Here is a 20,733-nt window from a genome sequence, read left to right as displayed (position 1 = left end):
ATTGGAAACTAAATTAATTAATAGATGGGAACAACTTACTTTGCAAAGTTTATTAAAAGCAAAAGCCAAATATAATGCGATATCTTCTCAATTTGTAAGGAAGGATTTGTTTTATCAGCAAACTCAGTCAGAGAAAGGGCGGGACCGCCAGAAGAGGAAGCAGCGTAGCGCAGGGCTCAGAGAAGGGGCAGGACTGCCGGCAGAGGAAGCAGCTGGGCTCACTGGCATCCGGAAACAACGGTAGGCAGCTTCTCCATGCGGGAGGGGGGGAGGCTGTGGGGGTGCGAGCGGTCCTTTGGGTGGGGGTGCGAGCGGTCCTTCGGAAAGGAGAGTCGGGGCGGCGAGAGGAGAGTCGGGGCGGCGAGAGGAGAGTCGGGGCGGTGAACGGAGAGTCGGGGCGGCGAGAGTAAAGTCGGGGTGGCGAACGGAGAGTCGGGTCGGCGAGAGGAGAGTCGGGGCGGCAAGAGGAGAGTTGGGGAGGCATGCATGGTATACGTGTGTGCGCGCTATAGTAAAATTTTTTTACATAAATTTCTGTTCCCCGCGCGCTATACCCGTGTGCGCGTTTTACACGGGTGCGCGGTATTGGGTGAAAATACGGTACTTGCAAATTATCTTAAAGCAAAAAAGAGGAAAACTAAAATTATTGCAATTAAAGATAAACAAGGAGGTTCGCATACTAAAACTGAGCATATTTTACAGCAATTTTTTAATTTTTATAAAGAATTGTATTCTTCTGAGTCTTAAGGAAATAAAGAACAAGATGGTTTAGAATTTTTAAATTTACTTAATGGACCGAAGATTCCTGATCATATAAAAAGAAGTTTAGAAGAACCTATATCTTTAAAAGAATTAGAGATAGCATTAAAATCTCTTGGATCCGCTCCAAGTGGGAATGGGTATACTGTTGAGTTTTATAAATCATTTCAAATTACCCTTTTGCCATATTTGTTAAATTTATATCAATATCAACTGAATAGTGGTTGTGTTACAGGTACTATGGCTGATTCATTGATTATTGTTTTGACAAAACCAAACAAAGATTCTACTTTGGTTTCAAATTACAGGCCTATTTCATTAATAAATGTGGATGGAAAACTTATTGCTAAAGTGTTGGCTTTACGTTTGGCTAAAGCTCTTCCTTTTATTACTCACCAAACAGGATTTGTTGCAAAGAGACATTCTTCTAATAACACTATATTGGCTTTTCATTCTCTAAATTTGACAAAAAACATGAATGATCCGGCTTTTTTGATCTCCTTGGATGCAGAAAAAGCCTTTGATCGAGTTGAATGGACTTTTATGTATCAGGCTTTAGTTTGGTTTGGTATAGGTTCTGGTTTTATTCAAATGATTCAGACACTGTACAGCTCTCCTGGTGCAAGATTATATATTAACAATAATTTGTCAGAACGGTTTAACTTGCTAAGGGGTGTTAGACAGGGTTGTCCTTTATCTCCTCTGCTCTTTGATGTTGTTCTGGAACCCTTTTTAATAGCTATTAACCAAGCAAAGGGGATAAGAGGTATTCCTTATTCGAATTGGGAATATAAGCTTTCTGCATATGCGGATGATATTCTGCTTTATTTGAGAGACCCAGAAATTACCATTCCATGTTTACTTGAATTAATAGAGAAGTTTGGAAAATTTTCTGGATATAAGATAAATTGGAGTAAGTCTGAAGTTCTTCCGCTCAATGTTCACTGTACTAAAGGATTATTTGATTCATTTTTGTTTGTTTGGAAAGAAGATGGATTAAAATACTTAGGTATTACTATTAAAAACACAATAGAAGACACAGTGAAAGAGAATGAAAGATTTTTATTAAAGAAAATATCAGAAATATGTGAGCAATGGAATCCTTTGCATCTTTCTTGGTGGGGAAGAGTTCAAACTATTAAAATGATGATATTGCCTGTGGTTTGTTATCAAATGAATATGATACCAATTATTTTTCAGGGGTCATGTTACAAAAAGTTAAATGGTATTCTTACTAAATTTGTTTGGTTGGGTAAAAGACCCAGAATTGCTTTAGTATCTTTACAAAAGACAATTGTGGAGGGAGGGGTAAATTTTTCAAATTTTTATAGGTATCATCAAGCCTATATTTTAAGACAGAGTATGGGTTGGATCCTCCCAGAAGTCTTGGAGAATGTCCCAGATTGGTTGTATTTAGAATGGCGACTCCTGTTTCCTTTGCATTTATCTTATCTTATAAGTATAAAATTGCCTAGGAAATATAAAGAAAATAGAATTTTGCTTGATACATGGAGAACTTTACGTTATGTTAGTAATCATTCACCAAATCCAATTTCTAAATCATTAAATCAATCCATTTGGCTAAACTCCAAGATTAAAATTGGCGGATTTCAAATCGTCTGGAAGCATTGGATTATTGCAGGTATACGGACATTAAATGATGTTGTTTCAAATAGTTCGCTGCTTAGTTTTTCACAGCTGCAACATAAATTTGGTTTAGATAAAACACAAAGTTTTAAGTGGTTGCAGCTGAAGCAGGCTATTCAGGAGGGGTTCCCTGAATGGAAAGATTTTAGTTTGGAATTCCTATGCTTTCAGGTAAATTTCTTGGGTCACCAAGCCGCTCAGTGGTATAAATTGTTGTATGGATATTTGAATAAAAAACAAAAAACTGGTCTTAGGGATATTTGGAGCATTGAGATTAAGCATCAAATTTCTGCTTTTCAATGGCCACGTCTTTGGTCTTGGAGGTTAAAAAGTCCAAGGTCAGCATCTATGAGACAAACTTGGTTCTTTTTGTTGCATAGAGCTTTTTGGACCCCAGTTCGTTTACAAAAGTTGGATAGCTCTAGGTCTAATAGATGCTGGCATTGTAATTTAGATGTTGGGACTTTAGATCATTTACTTTTTTTCTGTCCCTTTATCAATGCCTTTTGGAAGTCAATTTGGTCTCAAATTAATTCACTGTTAGAAAATCATGTTGCCATACCTTGTGATACTATTTTATTTGGAACATCTATGAGATTAAAGAGTCAACTTTCAGCACACAATAATAAACTTTTGCTAATACTGACAGGGGTTGCTTTTCAGCATATTACTGGAAATTGGAAGGATTATACTAAACTTAATTATACCTTTTGGTGGAATTCAGTTTGCCATATTTATAAAATGGAGAGAATGCTTGCTTTACAGCAAGGAAATTATGATAGTTTAAAAAAAATCTGGGGGCCATTGATTACATATTATAATGATCAGACACCAAAGACACCTTTTTATTACATAAGAATATATTCAGTGGGGGGATGGAGATGTATGATATATGTTTTAATTAGTTTATTTCTAATAGATGGGATGGGGAGGGGGTTCTTTTATATGATTTTGACAATAATGATTGAGAATGTCAAGTGATTTGTACGAATTATTGATTGAATATTGTACACTTGTTGAAAGATATGAAAATGAATAAAGATTAAAAAAAAATATGTAATCTGTTGTATGGCAACTCCTTTCATAATAAGTAAAAGCTTATTATTTTTTGAAGAAATCTGACTCTTCGCCATCATTGACATGCCAAATAAAATAGTATCATATTTATTTGGCCCCATATTGATTTTCAGAAAGCCAAAATGAATGGACAATAGAATAATAGATGATCTAAAGTCCCAGTTTTGAGATGACAATGCCAACATCTATTAGACTTAGAGCTATCTAATTTTTGTAAATGAACAGGGGTCCAAAATGGTCTATGTAACAGAAAAAACCAAGTTGTCTCATAGATGCAGATACTGTACATCTCATCCTCCAAGACCAAATTCGTGACCATTGAGACTCAGTAATTTGATGCTTAATCTCAATGCTCCAAATGTCCCGAAGACCAGTTTTTTATTCATAAATCCAGATATCAATTTATACCACTGTGCGGCCTGGTGTCCCAAGAAGTCCACCTGAAAGCATAAGAACTCCAAACTGTATTGATTAGTAAGATTTTTTCATTCAGAGAACCCCGCCTGAATGGCCTGCTTCAGTTTCAACCATCTAAAACTTTGTGATTTATCAAGACCAAATTTACGTTGTAACTGTGTAAAATCAAGCAGCTTACCATTAGATATAACATCTTCTAGAATACGTATACCTGCCATCACCCAATACTTCCAGAAGATCTTAAATCCGCCAATTTCAATCTTGGAGTTGAGCCATATAGTTTGATTTGTTGATTTATGTATTGGAATAGGTGTTAGATTATTCATATATCTTAAGGATTTCCATGTATCTACTAATATTCTATTTTCTTTATATATCCTAGGTATTTTGATACTAAGAACATGGCATAATCGCAGAGGAAATATGAGTCGCCATTCCAACCATATCCAATCTTGAATATTTTCAATGGGCTCTGGGAGGACCCAATACATACTTTGGTGCATAATATAGAATTGATGATACCTATAAAAATTGGGAAAATTTACCCTTCCCTCCGCAATTGGCCTTTGTAAAGACACTAAAGCAATTCTTGCAATTTTACCCAGCCAAATAAATTATACTATTTAACTTTTTAACTATTTAACTTTTTGTAAAATACTATTTAACTTTTTGTAAAAAAACTGGTTGGCAACTTAAATTCAATGCAGAGAAGCGCAGAATAATTAATTTGGGGATTAGAAATCAGAAGGAGCCGTATGTGCTGGGAGGTGAGAGGCTGATATGCACGGATGGGAGAGGGACCTTGGGGTGATAGTGTCCAAAGATCTAAAGGCAAAGAAACAGTGTGACAAGGTGGTGGCTGTTGCCAGAAGGATGCTAGGCTGTATAGAGAGAGGCATAACCAGTAGAAGAAAGAAGATGCTGATGCCCCTATACAGGTTGCTGATGAGGCCCCACTTGGTATATTGTGTTCAATTTTGGAGACCGTATCTGGCAAAGTTTTGTGCCAAAAGACATATGAGGAGAGACTGGAAGCCCTGAATATGTATACTCTTGAGGAAAGGCGGGACAGGGGAGATATGATTCAGACATTCAAATACCTGAAAGGTATTAACGTAGAACAAAATATTTTCCAGAGAAAGGAAAATGATAAAACCAGAGGGCATAATCTGAGGTTGAGGGATGGTAGACTCAAGAGTAATGTTAGGGAATTGTTTTTTACGGAGAGGGTGGTTGATGCCTGGAATGCGCTCCCAAGGGAGGTGTTGGAGAGGAAAACAGTGACAGAGTTCAAAAAAGCATGGGATGAACTCAGAGGATCTCTAATCAGAAAATAATGCTATATATTGAAAAACTAAGGCCAGTACTGGGCAGGCTTGCACGATCTGTGTTCCATATATGGCCATTCAGTTGAGGATGGGCTGGGATGGTTTGGATTGGGCTTTGACAGAGACTCCAGTAGATGGGGCCAGTGCACAGTGCCGGGCGGAGCTCTGGTTTTCTGGCCCAGAAATATTTAAGAAAAAGAACAATTTAAATTAAATCATTAAATTATAGAGAGTGTATATTTGGACAGACTGGATGGACCATTTGGGTCTTTATTTACCGTCATTTACTATGTTATGTTACTGTTATATATTATATATATTCCAGGATCATCTTTTTGATGCTAGAGAGGGTGTAATAAGGAAGGAACATACCTTCATAAATGGATTTGGAAAAAGATATTGGAGGACCTAAGGGAGGGTTAAAGTAGAGAGGACCCAGGGGTCTACTTGGGAATAGGGGGAGTTAAATAAGAGGAAAAGGAAATTGATGAGGATGGCTCTGACAGCAGCTAAAATAAGATAACAGTGCATTGGAGAAGTAAGGACATACCAGCAGTACATGAATGATACTTTAGATTGGGTGAATGAATGAAGTAAATTCAAAAAGGATTTTACAGTTTGGTAGCTGAGAGACTAGGCCTTAGAAGTGGAAAGGGGGAATAGTGATACGATGAGTGGTAGGGGAGGGGAGAATGGGAGAGAAAGTTTGCATCAAAAAAGAAGGTATTGTGGGGAAGAGGATGGAAGATAAATGGTAACAATAGAGGACATGAAAAGGGAAGGGAAATAACAGGGTCTAGGGGAAAAATGTTCTCGTGTGTGTGTGTACACCAAGTAAAAGCTCTGCATCCTACAGGCCTGGTATGGTTATGATATGCAAGGCCTTTCATATAGATGTAGGACATTTGTCCAGTCTGTAAAGATGGCCAATAGCATGGGGACCCTGGATGGTGTGTGGTATATCACTGGGGAGATCTGGTTCTGTTTGTTTACCTAATATTTGTGATCTCTCTGAATAAATACATTCCTAGTCCTTGTACCAAATCTTCAATTATTAATGCGCTTGTGCAATTTTTCTGCAGGTTGTTTCAGCCGGTGCCATATGGGCAGAAACCTGAGGGCAAAACCGTTGTGTTTCCAAGCACTACAGCACAGCGCACAGTGGCTACCACAACTGCTACTGTGGCTCAGCCAGGGCAGGTCCGCGGGAGGTTACCTATTTCCACAGCTTCAGCCAATTCAAGTACAAAAGGTAAAATAAAAGTACACCTGAGAAATCTGCAAAGGCTGATGGAGAGATTTTCTTTAGAGCAAAGCCATTATTCCTAAGGTTTCTAAAATCATTTTATTGAGATCAGAGGCTTTAGCTGTCAGTTCACCTTGAAAGAAAAATATGTATGCATTATAGTGTGTTTAATTATCATACAACATTTCAAAATTTCCTAGTGCATTATGATTAATTTTTTTAAGCAATTCCTCTGCCTCATGGATTCAGCTGTGTTTTAAAGGGAATCTCAAATTACTGCTCGCACTGAAGATTCTCACATAGTGCTGAAGTTCATCTGCAATGTTGTAAGAGACATGGCTTGTAACACGTTTTCGCTCATGTACTCCTGTTTCGTTCTTGGATCTCCACGGGTATATTTGTATCCCCATCGAGTGGTATTAATACAGCTGTGATGTGGCTCCATATGGATTTCCAAGTGAACCAAGATAATTTGTTTTAACCCAGATTTGTTTTATTGCTCACTGAAATTCATCTAACAGCTTGCACAAACGCGCCTTGTTGTTTGCAGCTACAGCAGTCCTGTTTCAGACCTCTCAGGCTTCCAGCGGTGCTTCACGACAACAGCCATCAGCGACCTTCACTACAGCAACTAACACAGCCAACCCTGTGAAACAGCTGGGTCAGAGCAGTACCCTGGCCTCCCAGCTAGGCTCCTCCCAGCCCCAGGCCCCCTCGCACACCAGCCAACAGAGTGTGCTGCCTCAGAGGCTGGTGCTTACCTCTCAGGCCCAAGCACGCTTGCCCAGTAAGTGGCCCTTGCCCTCTCATAGTTTGCAGGGTATGGGCTTTCAGGCTTCTCGTTTGGTTTGGTCACTTTGTAGGGAGTTCAGCTAGCTCTGGGTTACTTGGAACAAGCTACTCCTAAAATTCATTGGTATTATATTTATCATATATTGGACAGCATTTAATAAATTTCCATAGTGTCAGGACATTCTAACACTGTAGTGCAATAATTTTAGTATTAAATTATTATTCTCATGGAGGAGTAGCCTAGAGTAGCAAATTGTGAAGCAGGGAAATCAGGATTCAGATATTGCTGTTTCCACTAAGACACCTTGTCACCTGGGATAAATCATTTCATCCCCCATTGCCTAGGGTACAAACTGAGGTTGTAAGCTCTCTGGGTCAGGGAAATATGCCTACTGTACCTAATTTGTAACTTACCTTGAGTTTGAATTCAGAAAGGTAATAAAAATCCAAATCTTTATAAACAGTTTGATGTTTTGGAGATTTATGTCATGCATCTGGACCAGTTTAATGCAACTAATGAGCCTGCCTTCAGGGGAGAAGGGGGCAGGGACACAGTGTCAGAGTTATCGGGGACAGCAGGTCTTATTCCACAAGATTCATAGGTTCCTTGATATGTCTCCATGTAGGATCAAGGAGTGCAAGTCCTACCCAATCCTGCTAAGGCTACTGTTTTCAAGTAGGTTTACCAAGTAGGTTTACACTTTTTCTTAGTTTTGGTGAGTTTATAGATTTCTTATGCCATATTGCTGTGTTTTGGGTTGTTTTTTTTTTAGAGGTCTTCACATTGTTCACGAAGCAAGATTGGTATATAACTTGTCTGTCTTTGTTTAAGTAAATTTAGTTCAACACTTTTTTATTGGTAGACCAGAGGGTTTACAGTATTAGATTGTACCTCAGGCAAAGTGTATTGATCCACTTATAGAAGTTGATGAAAGAGAGTCTTTTCAGTTAGGGACTACAAGTGCTTCCATGTTCCATCTCTTGTTCATGACTTAAGAGAGCTCTGTATGTCCACTGTGCATATCAGGAGCATAAGGGATCTTATTTTTTTCTCTTTTTGTCATTGATCCTGTAATTTCCAGGAAATATTTGATTATTGCTTTAGTTGTTGAAGTCCAGCAGAGCTTTTCTTACAAAGTACTTTAATCTGGCTTATTTTGCCTTCCAGGAGTTGCAAAACATTAAAGCACTGAGCAAAAGCTAGAGTTTCAAAATGGAGCAAGCAGGCTTACTTATTTGCTTTTTACTATTTCCTCCTGATCCTGAAAACTGACATAAAGGTCTGAATTAGACAGTTACTCTATAAAGAATGCTCTGAAGTGAGACGTGACTCTGGGAAAGAGTAGGGAGAAAGGGGTATGTATAATGATGGCCTGATGAAAGCTGCATGGAAACGTCCTGGAGAGAAGTGGTACTCCATGGAAATTGATACTGAGGATTGTGCTTGCCTGTCCTAGTGACCCAGAGTCAGATGAGTACCCCATGAAGAAAAGCAAACCACTGAAGGAAGAGGAATACCAAAAACTGCAGGCATCCATCCAGTTAACATTTCTGACCTGCTAACACACTCCTTTCTCTGTACATATTTTCTGCTGATAGCACTGCCTTTCTTCCAACTAATTGCTTAATTTCTACAGCTCTCTTCTAATTAAATTTCCTTGACACTAAGCACTAATCAATCAATTTGTCTGTCTGTCTGTCAGGCCACCTGCATCAGTCTAAGATCTCAACTGTTGAGGAAAAACTGGAAAAAATTTGCTTTGCAGTTGTGAGTATACAGCTGCCAAGCATGTACACCAGATCCTCAACAATGAGATAGTCCCTGTGTACCCTGGAGAATGCACACTGCCTTTGCAACAGCAAATGCCTAAGAATGTTTATCATGAACAGCTCACATGAACAGCTCAGCATAGTCTTTGCAAATGTCCACTTCATCTCATTTGTTTTTTTTTTTTTTCCCTTTAACTTGGCAAGGGATAGAAATGTCTGCAAACCCATGTTGGGAAAATGAAAGCAAGATTTCATTCTAGCTGAGTAGTATAAGTGCTATAGCAATAATATTGAACCTAAATTGCTCATTCTCTGGGTTTTTTTTTCAGGGTTCCCTTTGCTTAATCTGACATCTAGGCATTAGTTTTATTGCATCAACTGTTGTTTCTTAGAATGCATTTGGATTTCGGGTGTTCTTATATCATAGTATACTGACATCCTTTGGGTCATTCTAAGCAGCACCTGAAAAGAATTATCCAGAGCTTAGTACCTTTTTTTAGACTTCTTTCTGAAGCTATTTAATTTACAGAACAGAATAGTATATTCTATGCTTAAATTATAATAGGCAATGTATGTACAATTGTAAAAAGTCACAAATGAGAGTACATTGTTGGAGGAAATACTTTTTTTTTTAACTCCCAAACTGTCTTATCAAAAGAAAATGGATGATGGACCTTTAAATGTTGTTGGCATGTTTATTTGCTATAGCAGTGATCTATAGACTAGACAAGAAAAACAATTCCTCAGCATAAGAAAGCTAAATGTAAGATACAGGTAAAAGACTTGTCAGTTACATTCACAACAGAAAACAAGGAAGGGCCTTAAAATTATGTTCTGTGATTAGAACAGAGAAAATCCTTAACTTGTAACTTTGAAAAGGTAGAAGTAAGGGTCAAAATAAGTTGTAGACAAGACCTTTTATTGGACTAAATCAGTTCATCTGTGATTCTTGAGGCTAGAGAGCAGACTTGGAGAAGCTGAGGGAGACAGAGAGGTACATAGAGGAGACCTATAGGGACATTGTAGAAAAGTCCCACCTCCAGTCTCCAGCCTTGGAGGTGGGGGGGGGTCTTCTTAAAGGAGAGCATAACCCTAGTGAAGTAAGAGGCAACCTTGTAGCCAGAACCTGCTCACCAGAGGATGTAATGTCCTCTCGCACCGAGCATGTGTCTCCAGGGACTTCTGCCCAGGAGGGAAGGGTTAGAACAGCCATTAAAGTAGTAGGCATTAGGCATGTAGATAGCTGGGTGGCTAGTGGACATTAGGAGCGCTTGGTTACTTGCCTGCCTCGTGTGAAGGTGGCGGACCTCACGCATCACCTAGATAAGATTTTGGACTGTGCTGGGGAGGAGCCTTCTGTCTTGGTACATGTGGGTTCAATTTAGTTCAATTTAAGTTCAGTTTATTTAATATACTGCAAATATAAAACCAAGAGGCAAATCTAAGCGGTTTACAATAAAAAAAATTTTTTTATTTAAATTAAAAAAAAAAAATTAGGGTAAAAACAAAAACAAACAACAACAAAAAAAGTAAGTCAAAATGTGAAGAAAAACAATTCAGAACATGGGGAAAGAGGGAATCAGCGGATTACAATAAAAATAAAAAGGTTGTGGAGAGGGGTGAACAATGTGGTGAGGGAGGAAAAAGAATTCAATTCTGCCCACACAGTAGAGAGGTAGCCATCAGGAAGAAGTATATTAAGAGCTAAAGGCTAAAGAGAAATAATATGCCTTTAATTGTACCTTGAAAGTTGCAAATTATTTCTCTGAACGAAGGTAAAAAGGCAAAGAATTCCAGAGAAGAGGAGCCATAACAGAATGAGAAATTCCTGTGGAAATCTGAGAAAAGTTGTCTAAATGAAGTAATGACCAATAACTGCTGTTGTGAGGAGCATAAGGTTCTTTGTGGCGAGTATGGAACCAGAAGACTATATAAAAATGAGGGAAGACCACTTGATAGAATCTGATGAGAAAAGATATTATATTTAAAGGCAATGCGATATGACACCGGAAGGATGTGTTTTGACCTTAGAAGCGGTGAGATATGATCAAATTTAGAACAATGATAATGTAATCTCACTGCAGTGTTCTGAACTAATTGTAGAAAATGTAATTGATATTTTGGGAGTCTAATGAGAACAGAATTGCAGTAACCAAGTTTGCTCAAAACAAGAGTGTAGGGGAGGTTCTGGCAGCCAAATTTAGGCTCTTAGGTAAGAAGTTAAAATCCAGAACCTCCAGGGTAGCATTTTCAGAATTGCTCCCTGTTCCACATGCAGGACCTAAGAGACAAGCAGAGCTCCAGAATCTTAGTGCATGAATGAGGCAGTGATGTAGGGAAGAGGGGTTTAGATTTGTTAGGAACTGGGTGACATACTGGGGAAGGGGGAGTCTATTCTGCAGAGATGGACTCCATCTTAACCAGGGTGGAACCTTGCTCTTGGCATCAACATTTAAAAAAGAGGTAGAGCAGCTTTTATATTAGAAACTAGGGGAAGGCCGACAGTCACTCAAAAGAGCATGATTTGAGACAAGGTATCTTTAAAAGATATCATAAAAGGGAAGACAGAGCATCACGATAGTGAGATTGCAGTACAGGCCACAGTAGACCGGGTTTCTTTAAATACAGAGCAGACTGATTTTAAAGATTGCAAATTATCCATGCCAACCGCTGAGCAAACTCTAAATAGATATGATAGACACTGTTTGAATTGTCTGTATGCAAATATCAGAAGCCTAAGAAACAAGATGGGAGAGTTAGAATATATTGCACTAAATGAATAGATAGATATAATAGGCATCTCTGAGAACTGGTGAAAGGAAGATAACCAATGGGACACTGTCATACTGGGGGGCACAAGCAATATCGTAGTGATAGGTTGAATTGAATTAGTGGAGGTGTAGTATTATATGTTAACGAAGGCCTTGAATCGAATAGACTGAAAATACTACAGGAGAAGAAAATACTGAGGAGAAGAAAAACACCTTGTAATCCCTATAGGTAGAAATTCCATGTGTAAGGGGAAAAAAAGATAGTGATAGGAGTGTACTATCGTCTGTCTGACCAGGATGAATGGACAGATGCTGAAATGTTATCAGAAATTGGGAAATCTAACAAATTGGGTAACACAATAATAATGGGTGATTTCAACAACCCCAATATTGACTGGGTAAATATAACATCAGGGCAAGCTAAGGAGATAAAATTCCTTGATGAAATCAAGGACTGCTTTATGGAGCAACTGGATCAGGAACCAACAAGAGGTGAATCAATTCTAGATCTAGTTCTTAGTGGAGCACATGAATTGGTACGGGAGGTAATGGTACTTGGGTTGCTTGATAACAATGATCATAACATGATCAGATTTGATATAATTCCTGGAATAAGTTTGCACAGGAAATCCAATACAACAGCACTTAACTTTAAAAAACCCCCAACAAACGGAGAGTATGATATGAGGAGAATGGTAAAAACTTAGAGGAGCAGCTGCAAAGATGTAAAATATACATCAATCGTGGATATTATTCAAAAATACCATCCTAGAAGCCCAGATTAGATATATTCCCTATATTAGAAAAGGAGGAAGGAAGACCAAACGGCAGCTAGCGTGGTTAACAAGCGAGGTAAAGGAAGCTATTAGAGCTAAAAGAGAATCCTTCAGAAAGTGGAAAAGTTATCTGACGGAAAATAATTGTAAACAGTACAAAGAATGTCAAGTCAAATGCAAGGCGCTAATAGGGAAGACAAAGAGAGTCCTTGAAAAGAAGATTGCACTGGAAGCAAAAACACACAGTAAAAAACTTTTTATATTAAAAGCAAGAAGCCGAGAAGAAAATTGGTTGGACCACTAGATGACTAATGGATAAAAGGGCATCTCAGGGAAAACAAGGCCACAGTGGAGAGATTAAATTAATTATTTGCCTCAGTCTTCACTGAGGAAGATGTGGGGGGAGTTACCAGTGCCAATTCTGATGAATCAGAGAAACTCAAACATATCTCTGTTTCACTGGATGATGTAATTGGTCAATTTTACAAATTGAACGGTAGCAAATAACCTGGATCGGATGGTATACATCCCAGAGTGTTGATAGAATTGAAAAATGAATTTGCAGAGTTATTGTTAGTAAGTTTTCTTTAAAATCCAGCATAGTACCAGAAGACTGGAAGGTGGCTAATGTGACACTGATTTTTAAAAGGATTCCAGAGGTGATCCAGGAAATTATAGACTGGTGAGTCTGACATCGGTGCCAGGCAAATGTTAGAGACCATTATAAAGAACAAAATGACAGAACATATACATAAGTTGACTAGTGGCGCTAGTTATAAATACGCTTATCCCAGGACAAGCAGGCAGCTATTCTCACTAGTGGGTGATGTCATCCGACAGAGCCCCGATACGGACATCTTGCAAGCATGTCTTGCTTGAAGAAACTCAGAAGTTTCGAGATGCCTGCACCGCGCATGCGCCAGTGCCTTCCCGCCCGATGGTCCGGGCGTGTCTCCTCAGTTCTTTTTCTTCCGCGGAGCTAAGAAGTCTATCTTCAATTTGCGCCCATTGAATCTCTTTTTTTGCCTTCTATTTTGCCGCGGGTTGAGTTCTTTTGGCTCTCCTGTGCATTTCTTTCTTTCTTTGATTTCTTTTTTCAAAAAAAAAATAATAATTTTTCCTTCCGATACCGGGTCGGCCGCGTGGCTGGGGCCCTGCGCCTTCGACCTTGCGGCGGAGCTTTTCCAGCCTATGTCCCGGCCGATTACCGATTTCAAAAAGTGTAGCAAGTGCCAGCGCGCGATTTCGCTCACGGACCCTCATCGACGCTGCTTACAGTGTCTGGGACCGGATCACTTCCCGAAATCGTGCCGGCCTTGCTCCACTCTGACGGCGAGAGCGTTTAAGCGCCGCTGTCTACTGTGGGAGTCCATGTTCAAGATGGAAGCTTCATCGGATCCTGCAGCTTCGACATCGACATCGATGGGTGCTTCGACTCCTTCAGCGAAGCCCTCTGCCTCCCCGGCTGCTTCGGGCCTCCTGAAACCGGCATCGTTCACACCGGTTTCGGCCCCGGCTTCGGCGCCGGTGCCTTCCTCTGTCTCCTCGGAGCAGGTATCGACTCCTACAGTTCCACCAGTGGTGCTCAAGGTGCCGAAGACTGGCAAGCAGAAGCACGCAGCACCGAAGGAGCGCGGAGACCGTGCGGAAGGGCCCCCTTTTGGTGCGGATCACTCCATATCGGCTTCGTTGTGGTCCCTTCTGGAGGCTCAGTTTGTGGAGCTCATGCAGACCATGGGGCCTCGACTGATTGCCACCATCCAGGGTGACCTCCCAGCTTCGGCTTCGAGGGGCGGACCGCCCCCTCCTCCTCCTCCTCGCCGCACGACCTCGTTGCTCGGCGAGGAGGAGCGGCGAGCGGTGTCCGGGTCCTCGAGGAGGTCCTCCGTTAGTGCTGTGCCTCCTTTGGAACCGATTCCCTCGAGGAGGGCCTCCCTTAGTGATATGCCTCCCTTGGAGCCCATCCCCTCGAGGAAAGCCTCGTTTAGTGACCTGCCTCCCTTGGAACCGATTACTCCGCCCCATGACTCAGTGTGGCATCCACCTTCGGGGCCACCCAGTCCTGGGCATAGCAGGAAGCAGGACGAGTTCTTCCGAACCCCCTATCAAGCCTGGGCGGCGTCAGGGGAGGCTCCGACTCTTCCGCCTCTGCGATCGACGACATCGAGTCCGATCTGCTCCTTGGAGGCGTCTGACCCAGTTTCTCACAGACGGGCTCGATCCCCTTCCAGGCATCGATCCAGACATTCTTCGAAGCATTCCTCTCGGCACTCGACCGTCTCGCCTCAGAAGAAATTGCCTCGGTTGGGGTATGCTGCTTCGACTGGGTCTCCTCCGGGCCCGGAGTTCGAGGACCCCGAGGTTTTCTACTCGTCCTGTTGCTCGCAGGCCTCTTTGGAGCCTGAAGCCTCTTCTTCTTCTAGTCCGTCTCGCAGACCGGCGACGGCGGACCAACTGTCCTTTTCATCGTTCCTCAGGCAGATGGCAGATGACATGGACATTACTCTCGATGCTGGGTCTCGATATTCCAAGGAGTACCTCGATACCATGCACTTGCCTCGTCCTCCGGCAGAGTCCTTGCGGCTTCCCCTGCACAAGCTCCTCGACCAGACCTTCATGCGATGCTTCGAGTCTCCTTACTCTATCCCTGCGGTCCCTGGCACATTGGATGCGCGGTACCGCACGGTGCATCATAAAGGCTTCGAGGGTCCTCAGCTTTCTCACAAGTCCCTCCTGGTCGAATCCTCGCTCAAGCGGTCTCATCCTGGCCAGGTCTATGCTTCAGTGCCTCCGGGCCGCGAGGGCAGAACCATGGATAAGTTTGGTCGACGCATCTATCAGAATTCGATGATGGCGTCTCGAGTCCTGAATTACAATTTCCACTTTGCAGCCTACTTGGAATTTTTTCTACCTGTGCTTCGGAAGTTCACACCATACATCGAGTCCCAGGCTAGGTTTGAGTTTGAGGAAGTGGTTGCTTCGCTGTCCCAACTTCGGCTTCAGTTAATGCAATCTGCCTATGATGCGTTCGAGCTCTCAGCCCGAGTGGCGGCCTACTCGGTGGCGATGCGCCGGTTGGCCTGGTTGCGGACCATTGATATGGACCCGAATCTTCAGGACCGCCTGGCGAACGTCCCGTGTGCTGGGGCGGATCTTTTTGACGAATCCATCGAGACTGTCACGAAGAAGTTGTCTGACCATGAAAAGTCCTTCCAATCTATCCTTCGGTGGAAGCCTAAGCCTCAGCAGTCTCGACCTTCTCGTCCGCCGTTGATTTATCAGAGTTGTTATCAGCCGAGGCAAACTCCACCTGCGAGGCAACCGGCGAAGCGTCAGCCTCCCCAGAAGGGTCAGCCTAAGTCTCAGTCGCCTGCTGTCCCTAAGACCACTCAGCCTTTTTGACTGTCTCGTCGAGGGCATAACCAACCTCGTTCTGCCTCCCCCTGTTTTTCCCATCGGAGGGCGCCTCCATCATTTTTATCATCGCTGGGAGGCCATAACAACCGACCTCTGGGTCCTTACTATCATCAAGGAAGGATACTCTCTTCATTTCCATCGGGTCCCTCCGGACCACCCTCCAAGAGAGTATCCTTCCAACTTGACTCAGACTGCCCTTCTTCTTCAGGAAGCTCAGGCTTTGCTCCAGCTTCGTGCCGTGGAGCCGGTTCCGACGGACCAACTGAACCAGGGATTTTACTCCCGGTACTTCCTTGTTCCGAAGAAGACGGGCGACCTGCGACCAATTTTGGACCTCAGGGTCCTCAACAAATTCCTAGTCAAAGAGAGGTTTAGCATGCTGACACTTGCTTCTCTCTACCCCCTCCTCGAGCAGAACGACTGGTTATGCTCTCTGGATCTCAAGGAGGCCTACACTCATATTCCCATTCTTCCGGCCTCTCGCAAGTTCCTCAGATTTCGGGTGGGACATCTCCATCTGCAGTATCGAGTGCTTCCATTCGGTCTGTCTTCGTCCCCCAGAGTCTTCACCAAATGTCTGGTGGTGGTGGCTGCGGCCCTCCGGAACCAAGGTCTTCAGGTATTCCCCTACCTCGACGACTGGCTGATCAAGGCTCCCTCGGCCTCGGGGGTCCTCTCAGCGACCCTGTCAACGATTCTGTTCCTGCAGAGTTTGGGATTCGAGATCAACTTTCCCAAGTCTCATCTACAGCCGACCCAGTCTCTTCCCTTCATCGGGGCTGTCCTGGATACCGTATGTCTCAGAGCATTCCTTCCTTCTCAGCGCATGGATGAACATAAGAACATAAGAACATAAGAACTGCCATCTCCGGATCAGACCTTCGGTCCATCAAGTCCGGCGATCCGCACACGCGGAGGCCCTGCCAGGTGTACACCTGGCGTAATTTATAGTCCACAATATCTTTATATGCCTCTCTTAAGGAGATATGCATCTAGTTTGCTCTTGAAGCCTAGGACGGTCGATTCCGCAATAATCTCCTCTGGGAGGGCATTCCAGGTGTCAACCACTCTCTGAGTGAAGCAGAACTTCCTGACATTAGTCCTGAATCTGTCCCCCCTTAGCTTCATTTCATGTCCTCTAGTCCGTGTCAAATTGGACAATGTAAATAATCTTCTCTGCTCTATTTTGTCGATTCCTTTCAGTATTTTGAAGGTCTCGATCATATCCCCACGCAGTCTCCTTTTCTCAGTCTGTGTCTTCTCGCCAGACCATCTCAGCGAGACACATGATGGTCCTCCTGGGCCACATGGCCTCTACAGTTCATATGACGCCGTTTGCCAGACTCAGAATTCCTCAGTGGACCCTGGCATCTCAGTGGACTCAGGTGTCGGATCCGTTGACTCGACACATCACAGTCACTCCTGCTCTTCGGCAGTCTCTGCTCTGGTGGATGACCTCTTCGAATCTATCCAGAGGTTTGCTGTTTCATTCTCCTCCCCACCAGAAGGTTCTCACAACTGATTCCTCGACCTATGCCTGGGGAGCGCATCTGGATGGGCTTCGCACTCAGGGATTCTGGACCTGTGCGGACCGACTCCATCAAATCAATCTTCTGGAGCTCAGAGCCATCTTCAATGCTCTTCAAGCTTTTCAACATCTGCTTCACGACATGGTGGTCCTCATTCGCACCGACAATCAGGTCACCATGTATTATGTCAACAAGCAAGGGGGCACGGGCTCGGCCTCCCTCTTCCAGGAAGCTCTCAGAGTCTGGGATTGGGCGGTTCGCCACAACACCTTCCTCAAAGCTGTCTACATTCAGGGGAGGGACAATGTCTTGGCGGACAAACTGAGTCGTCTTCTCCAGCCTCACGAATGGACACTCCACTCCAAGCCCCTTCATCAGATCTTTGCTCAGTGGGGAACGCCTCAGATAGACCTCTTTGCGGCTCCCCACAATTTCAAGCTGCCTCAGTTTTGCTCCAGGATCTACGCTCCTCATCGCCTCGAGGCAGATGCTTTTCTGCTGGATTGGGGGTATCGCTTTCTGTATGCGTTTCCGCCATTCCCTCTCATTCAAAAGACTCTAGTCAAACTGAAGTCCGAACATGCCACCATGATTCTGATAGCTCCTCGGTGGCCCAGGCAACCTTGGTTCTCCCTTCTACTTCAACTCAGCAGTAGGGAACCGTACCTATTTCCAGTGTTTCCTTCACTGCTTACTCAGCATCAGGGGTCTCTGCTTCATCCCAACCTGCAGTCTCTCCACCTGACAGCTTGGTTCCTCTCAACGTAACTCCGCACCAGTTTTCCCAGGCGGTGAGGGATGTCTTGGAGGCTTCCAGGAAGCCTGCTACTCGTCAATGCTACTCCCAAAAATGGACTAGATTTTCTTCATGGTGTATTTCCAATTCTAAGGAGCCTCAGCGAGCCTTCCTATCCTCTGTTTTGGACTATCTTTTACATCTGTCTCAGTCTGGTCTCAAGTCGACATCTATACGAGTCCACCTGAGTGCTATTGCGGCTTTCCATCAGCCTCTACAAGGGAAACCTCTCTCTTCTCATCCTGTGGTTTCCAGATTTATGAAAGGACTTTTTCATGTCAATCCTCCTCTCAAATCGCCTTCAGTGGTTTGGGATCTAAATGTTGTCCTTTCTCAGCTTATGAAACCTCCTTTTGAGCCTCTGAGCAAGGCTCCACTAAAGTTTCTCACTTGGAAAGTGGTTTTTCTGGTGGCCCTCACATCTGCTCGCAGGGTCAGTGAGCTTCAGGCCTTGGTGGCGGACCCACCTTTCACAGTATTCCATCATGACAAGGTGGTCCTCCGCACTCACCCGAAATTCCTGCCTAAAGTGGTCTCTGAATTTCACCTCAACCAATCCATTGTGCTTCCAGTGTTCTTTCCAAAGCCTCATTCTCATCCTGGAGAATCAGCTCTTCACACTCTGGACTGTAAATGTGCTTTGGCTTTCTACTTGGATCGCACCAAACCACACAGAACTGCTCCTCAACTTTTCGTCTCCTTTGATCCAAACAAGTTGGGACGACCTATATCAAAGCGCACCATCTCCAACTGGATGGCGGCTTGTATCTCTTTCTGCTATGCCCAGGCTGGATTACCCCTTCCCTGTAAGGTCACAGCACATAGGGTCAGAGCAATGGCAGCCTCTGTAGCCTTCCTCAGATCGACACCGATTGAGGAGATTTGTAGGGCTGCCACTTGGTCCTTGGTTCATACGTTCACCTCTCATTATTGTCTGGATACTTTCTCCAGACGGGATGGGCAGTTTGGCCAAACTGTGTTACAAAATTTGTTCTCCTAAGTTGCCAACTCTCCCTCCATCCCATTGAGGTTAGCTTGGAGGTCACCCACTAGTGAGAATACCTGCCTGCTTGTCCTGGGATAAAGCAATGTTACTTACCGTAACAGTTGTTATCCAGGGACAGCAGGCAGCTATTCTCACGTCCCACCCACCTCCCCTGGGTTGGCTTCTCTGCTAGCTACCTGAACTGAGGAGACACGCCCGGACCATCGGGCAGGAAGGCACTGGCGCATGCGCGGTGCGGGCATCTCGAAACTTCTGAGTTTCTTCAAGCAAGACATGCTTGCAAGATGTCCGTATCGGGGCTCTGTCGGATGAAATCACCCACTAGTGAGAATAGCTGCCTGCTGTCCCTGGATAACAACTGTTACGGTAAGTAACATTGCTTTATCTAACAAGGGCAATATAGTATAATAGTTCTAAAGAATGCTAAATACAATCTGCATTCATTTTGCTCCTCATTATTTAATAATGAGGAGCGGAATGAATGCAAATTGTATCTAGCATTCTTTAGAACTAGAACATATCCATAAGCATGGATTAATAAGAGAAAGCCAACATGGATTTAGTCAAGGGAAATCTTGCCTCAATCTACTGCACTTCTTTGAACAGGTAAATGAATACGTGGATAAAGGTGAGCCGGTTGATATTCTGTATATGGATTTTCAAAAGGCATTTGACAAAGTACCTCATGAAAGACTTCTGAAGAAATTAGGAAGTAATGGGATAGGAAGTAATGCCATATTGTGGATTAAGAATTGGTTGAAAGAAAACAGAGTAGGTTTAAATGGTCAGTATTCTGATTGGAGAAGGGTGAATAGTAGGTTTCCCCAGGGGTGTGTGCTGGAACCGCTGCATTTTAATATATTTATCAATTATCTAGAGATGGGAATAACTAGTGAGATAATTAAATTTGCTGATGACACAAAATTTTTCAAAGTTGTTAAATCATGAGGGGATTGTGAAAATTGCAAGAGGACCTTGTGAGACACTGATGACAGATGACGTTTAATGTGAGCAAAATGACGTTTAATGTGAGCAAAATGATGTATGTGGGAAAGAAGAACCCAACCTATAGCTATGTGATGCTCAATGTGTGGCAGTGGCTAAGAAAGCAAATCAAATGTTAGGCATTATCAGAAAAGGAATGGAAAACGAGGATGAAAATGTTATAAATGCCCTTGTATCTTTCTATGGTATGGCCGCACCTTGAATACTGTGTGCAGTTCAGGTCACCATATCTCAAAAAAAGATATGGTGGAATTAGAAAAGGTACAGAGAAGGGCGATAAAAATGATAAAAGGGATGGAATGATTTCCCTATGAGGAAAGACTAAAGTGGCTAGGGCTCTTCAGATTGGAGAGGAGATGGCTCAGGGGTGATATAATAGATGTCTATAAACTACTGA

General features: G+C 43.0%; 1 protein-coding gene across 8 annotated transcripts in view; it reads left to right on the top strand.

The window, feature by feature from the left end:
- EP400 (E1A binding protein p400) overlaps window positions 1-20,733 on the top strand; it is a 285,750-nt gene that overhangs the window by 136,908 nt on the left and 128,109 nt on the right. For 6 of the 8 annotated variants that reach the window (XR_004540299.1, XM_033954163.1, XM_033954160.1 and 3 more), the window contains 2 exons: window positions 6,311-6,480; window positions 7,025-7,261. Coding sequence is in view for 7 of the 8 variants with exons in the window: in XM_033954163.1 (XP_033810054.1) it covers window positions 6,311-6,480; window positions 7,025-7,261 (407 nt within the window). In the remaining variant the exon portion in view is untranslated. The remainder of the gene's footprint in view (window positions 1-6,310; window positions 6,481-7,024; window positions 7,262-20,733) is intronic. The other 2 variants (XM_033954167.1, XM_033954166.1) reach the window with 1 other exon arrangement.

This window comes from Geotrypetes seraphini, chromosome 8 (assembly GCF_902459505.1).
Source record: "Geotrypetes seraphini chromosome 8, aGeoSer1.1, whole genome shotgun sequence".
In the NCBI taxonomy this organism is placed as follows: Eukaryota; Metazoa; Chordata; class Amphibia; order Gymnophiona; family Dermophiidae; genus Geotrypetes; species Geotrypetes seraphini.
Note: the sequence above shows the minus strand (reverse complement) of the source record. Positions and strands in the feature narration are given on the sequence as shown.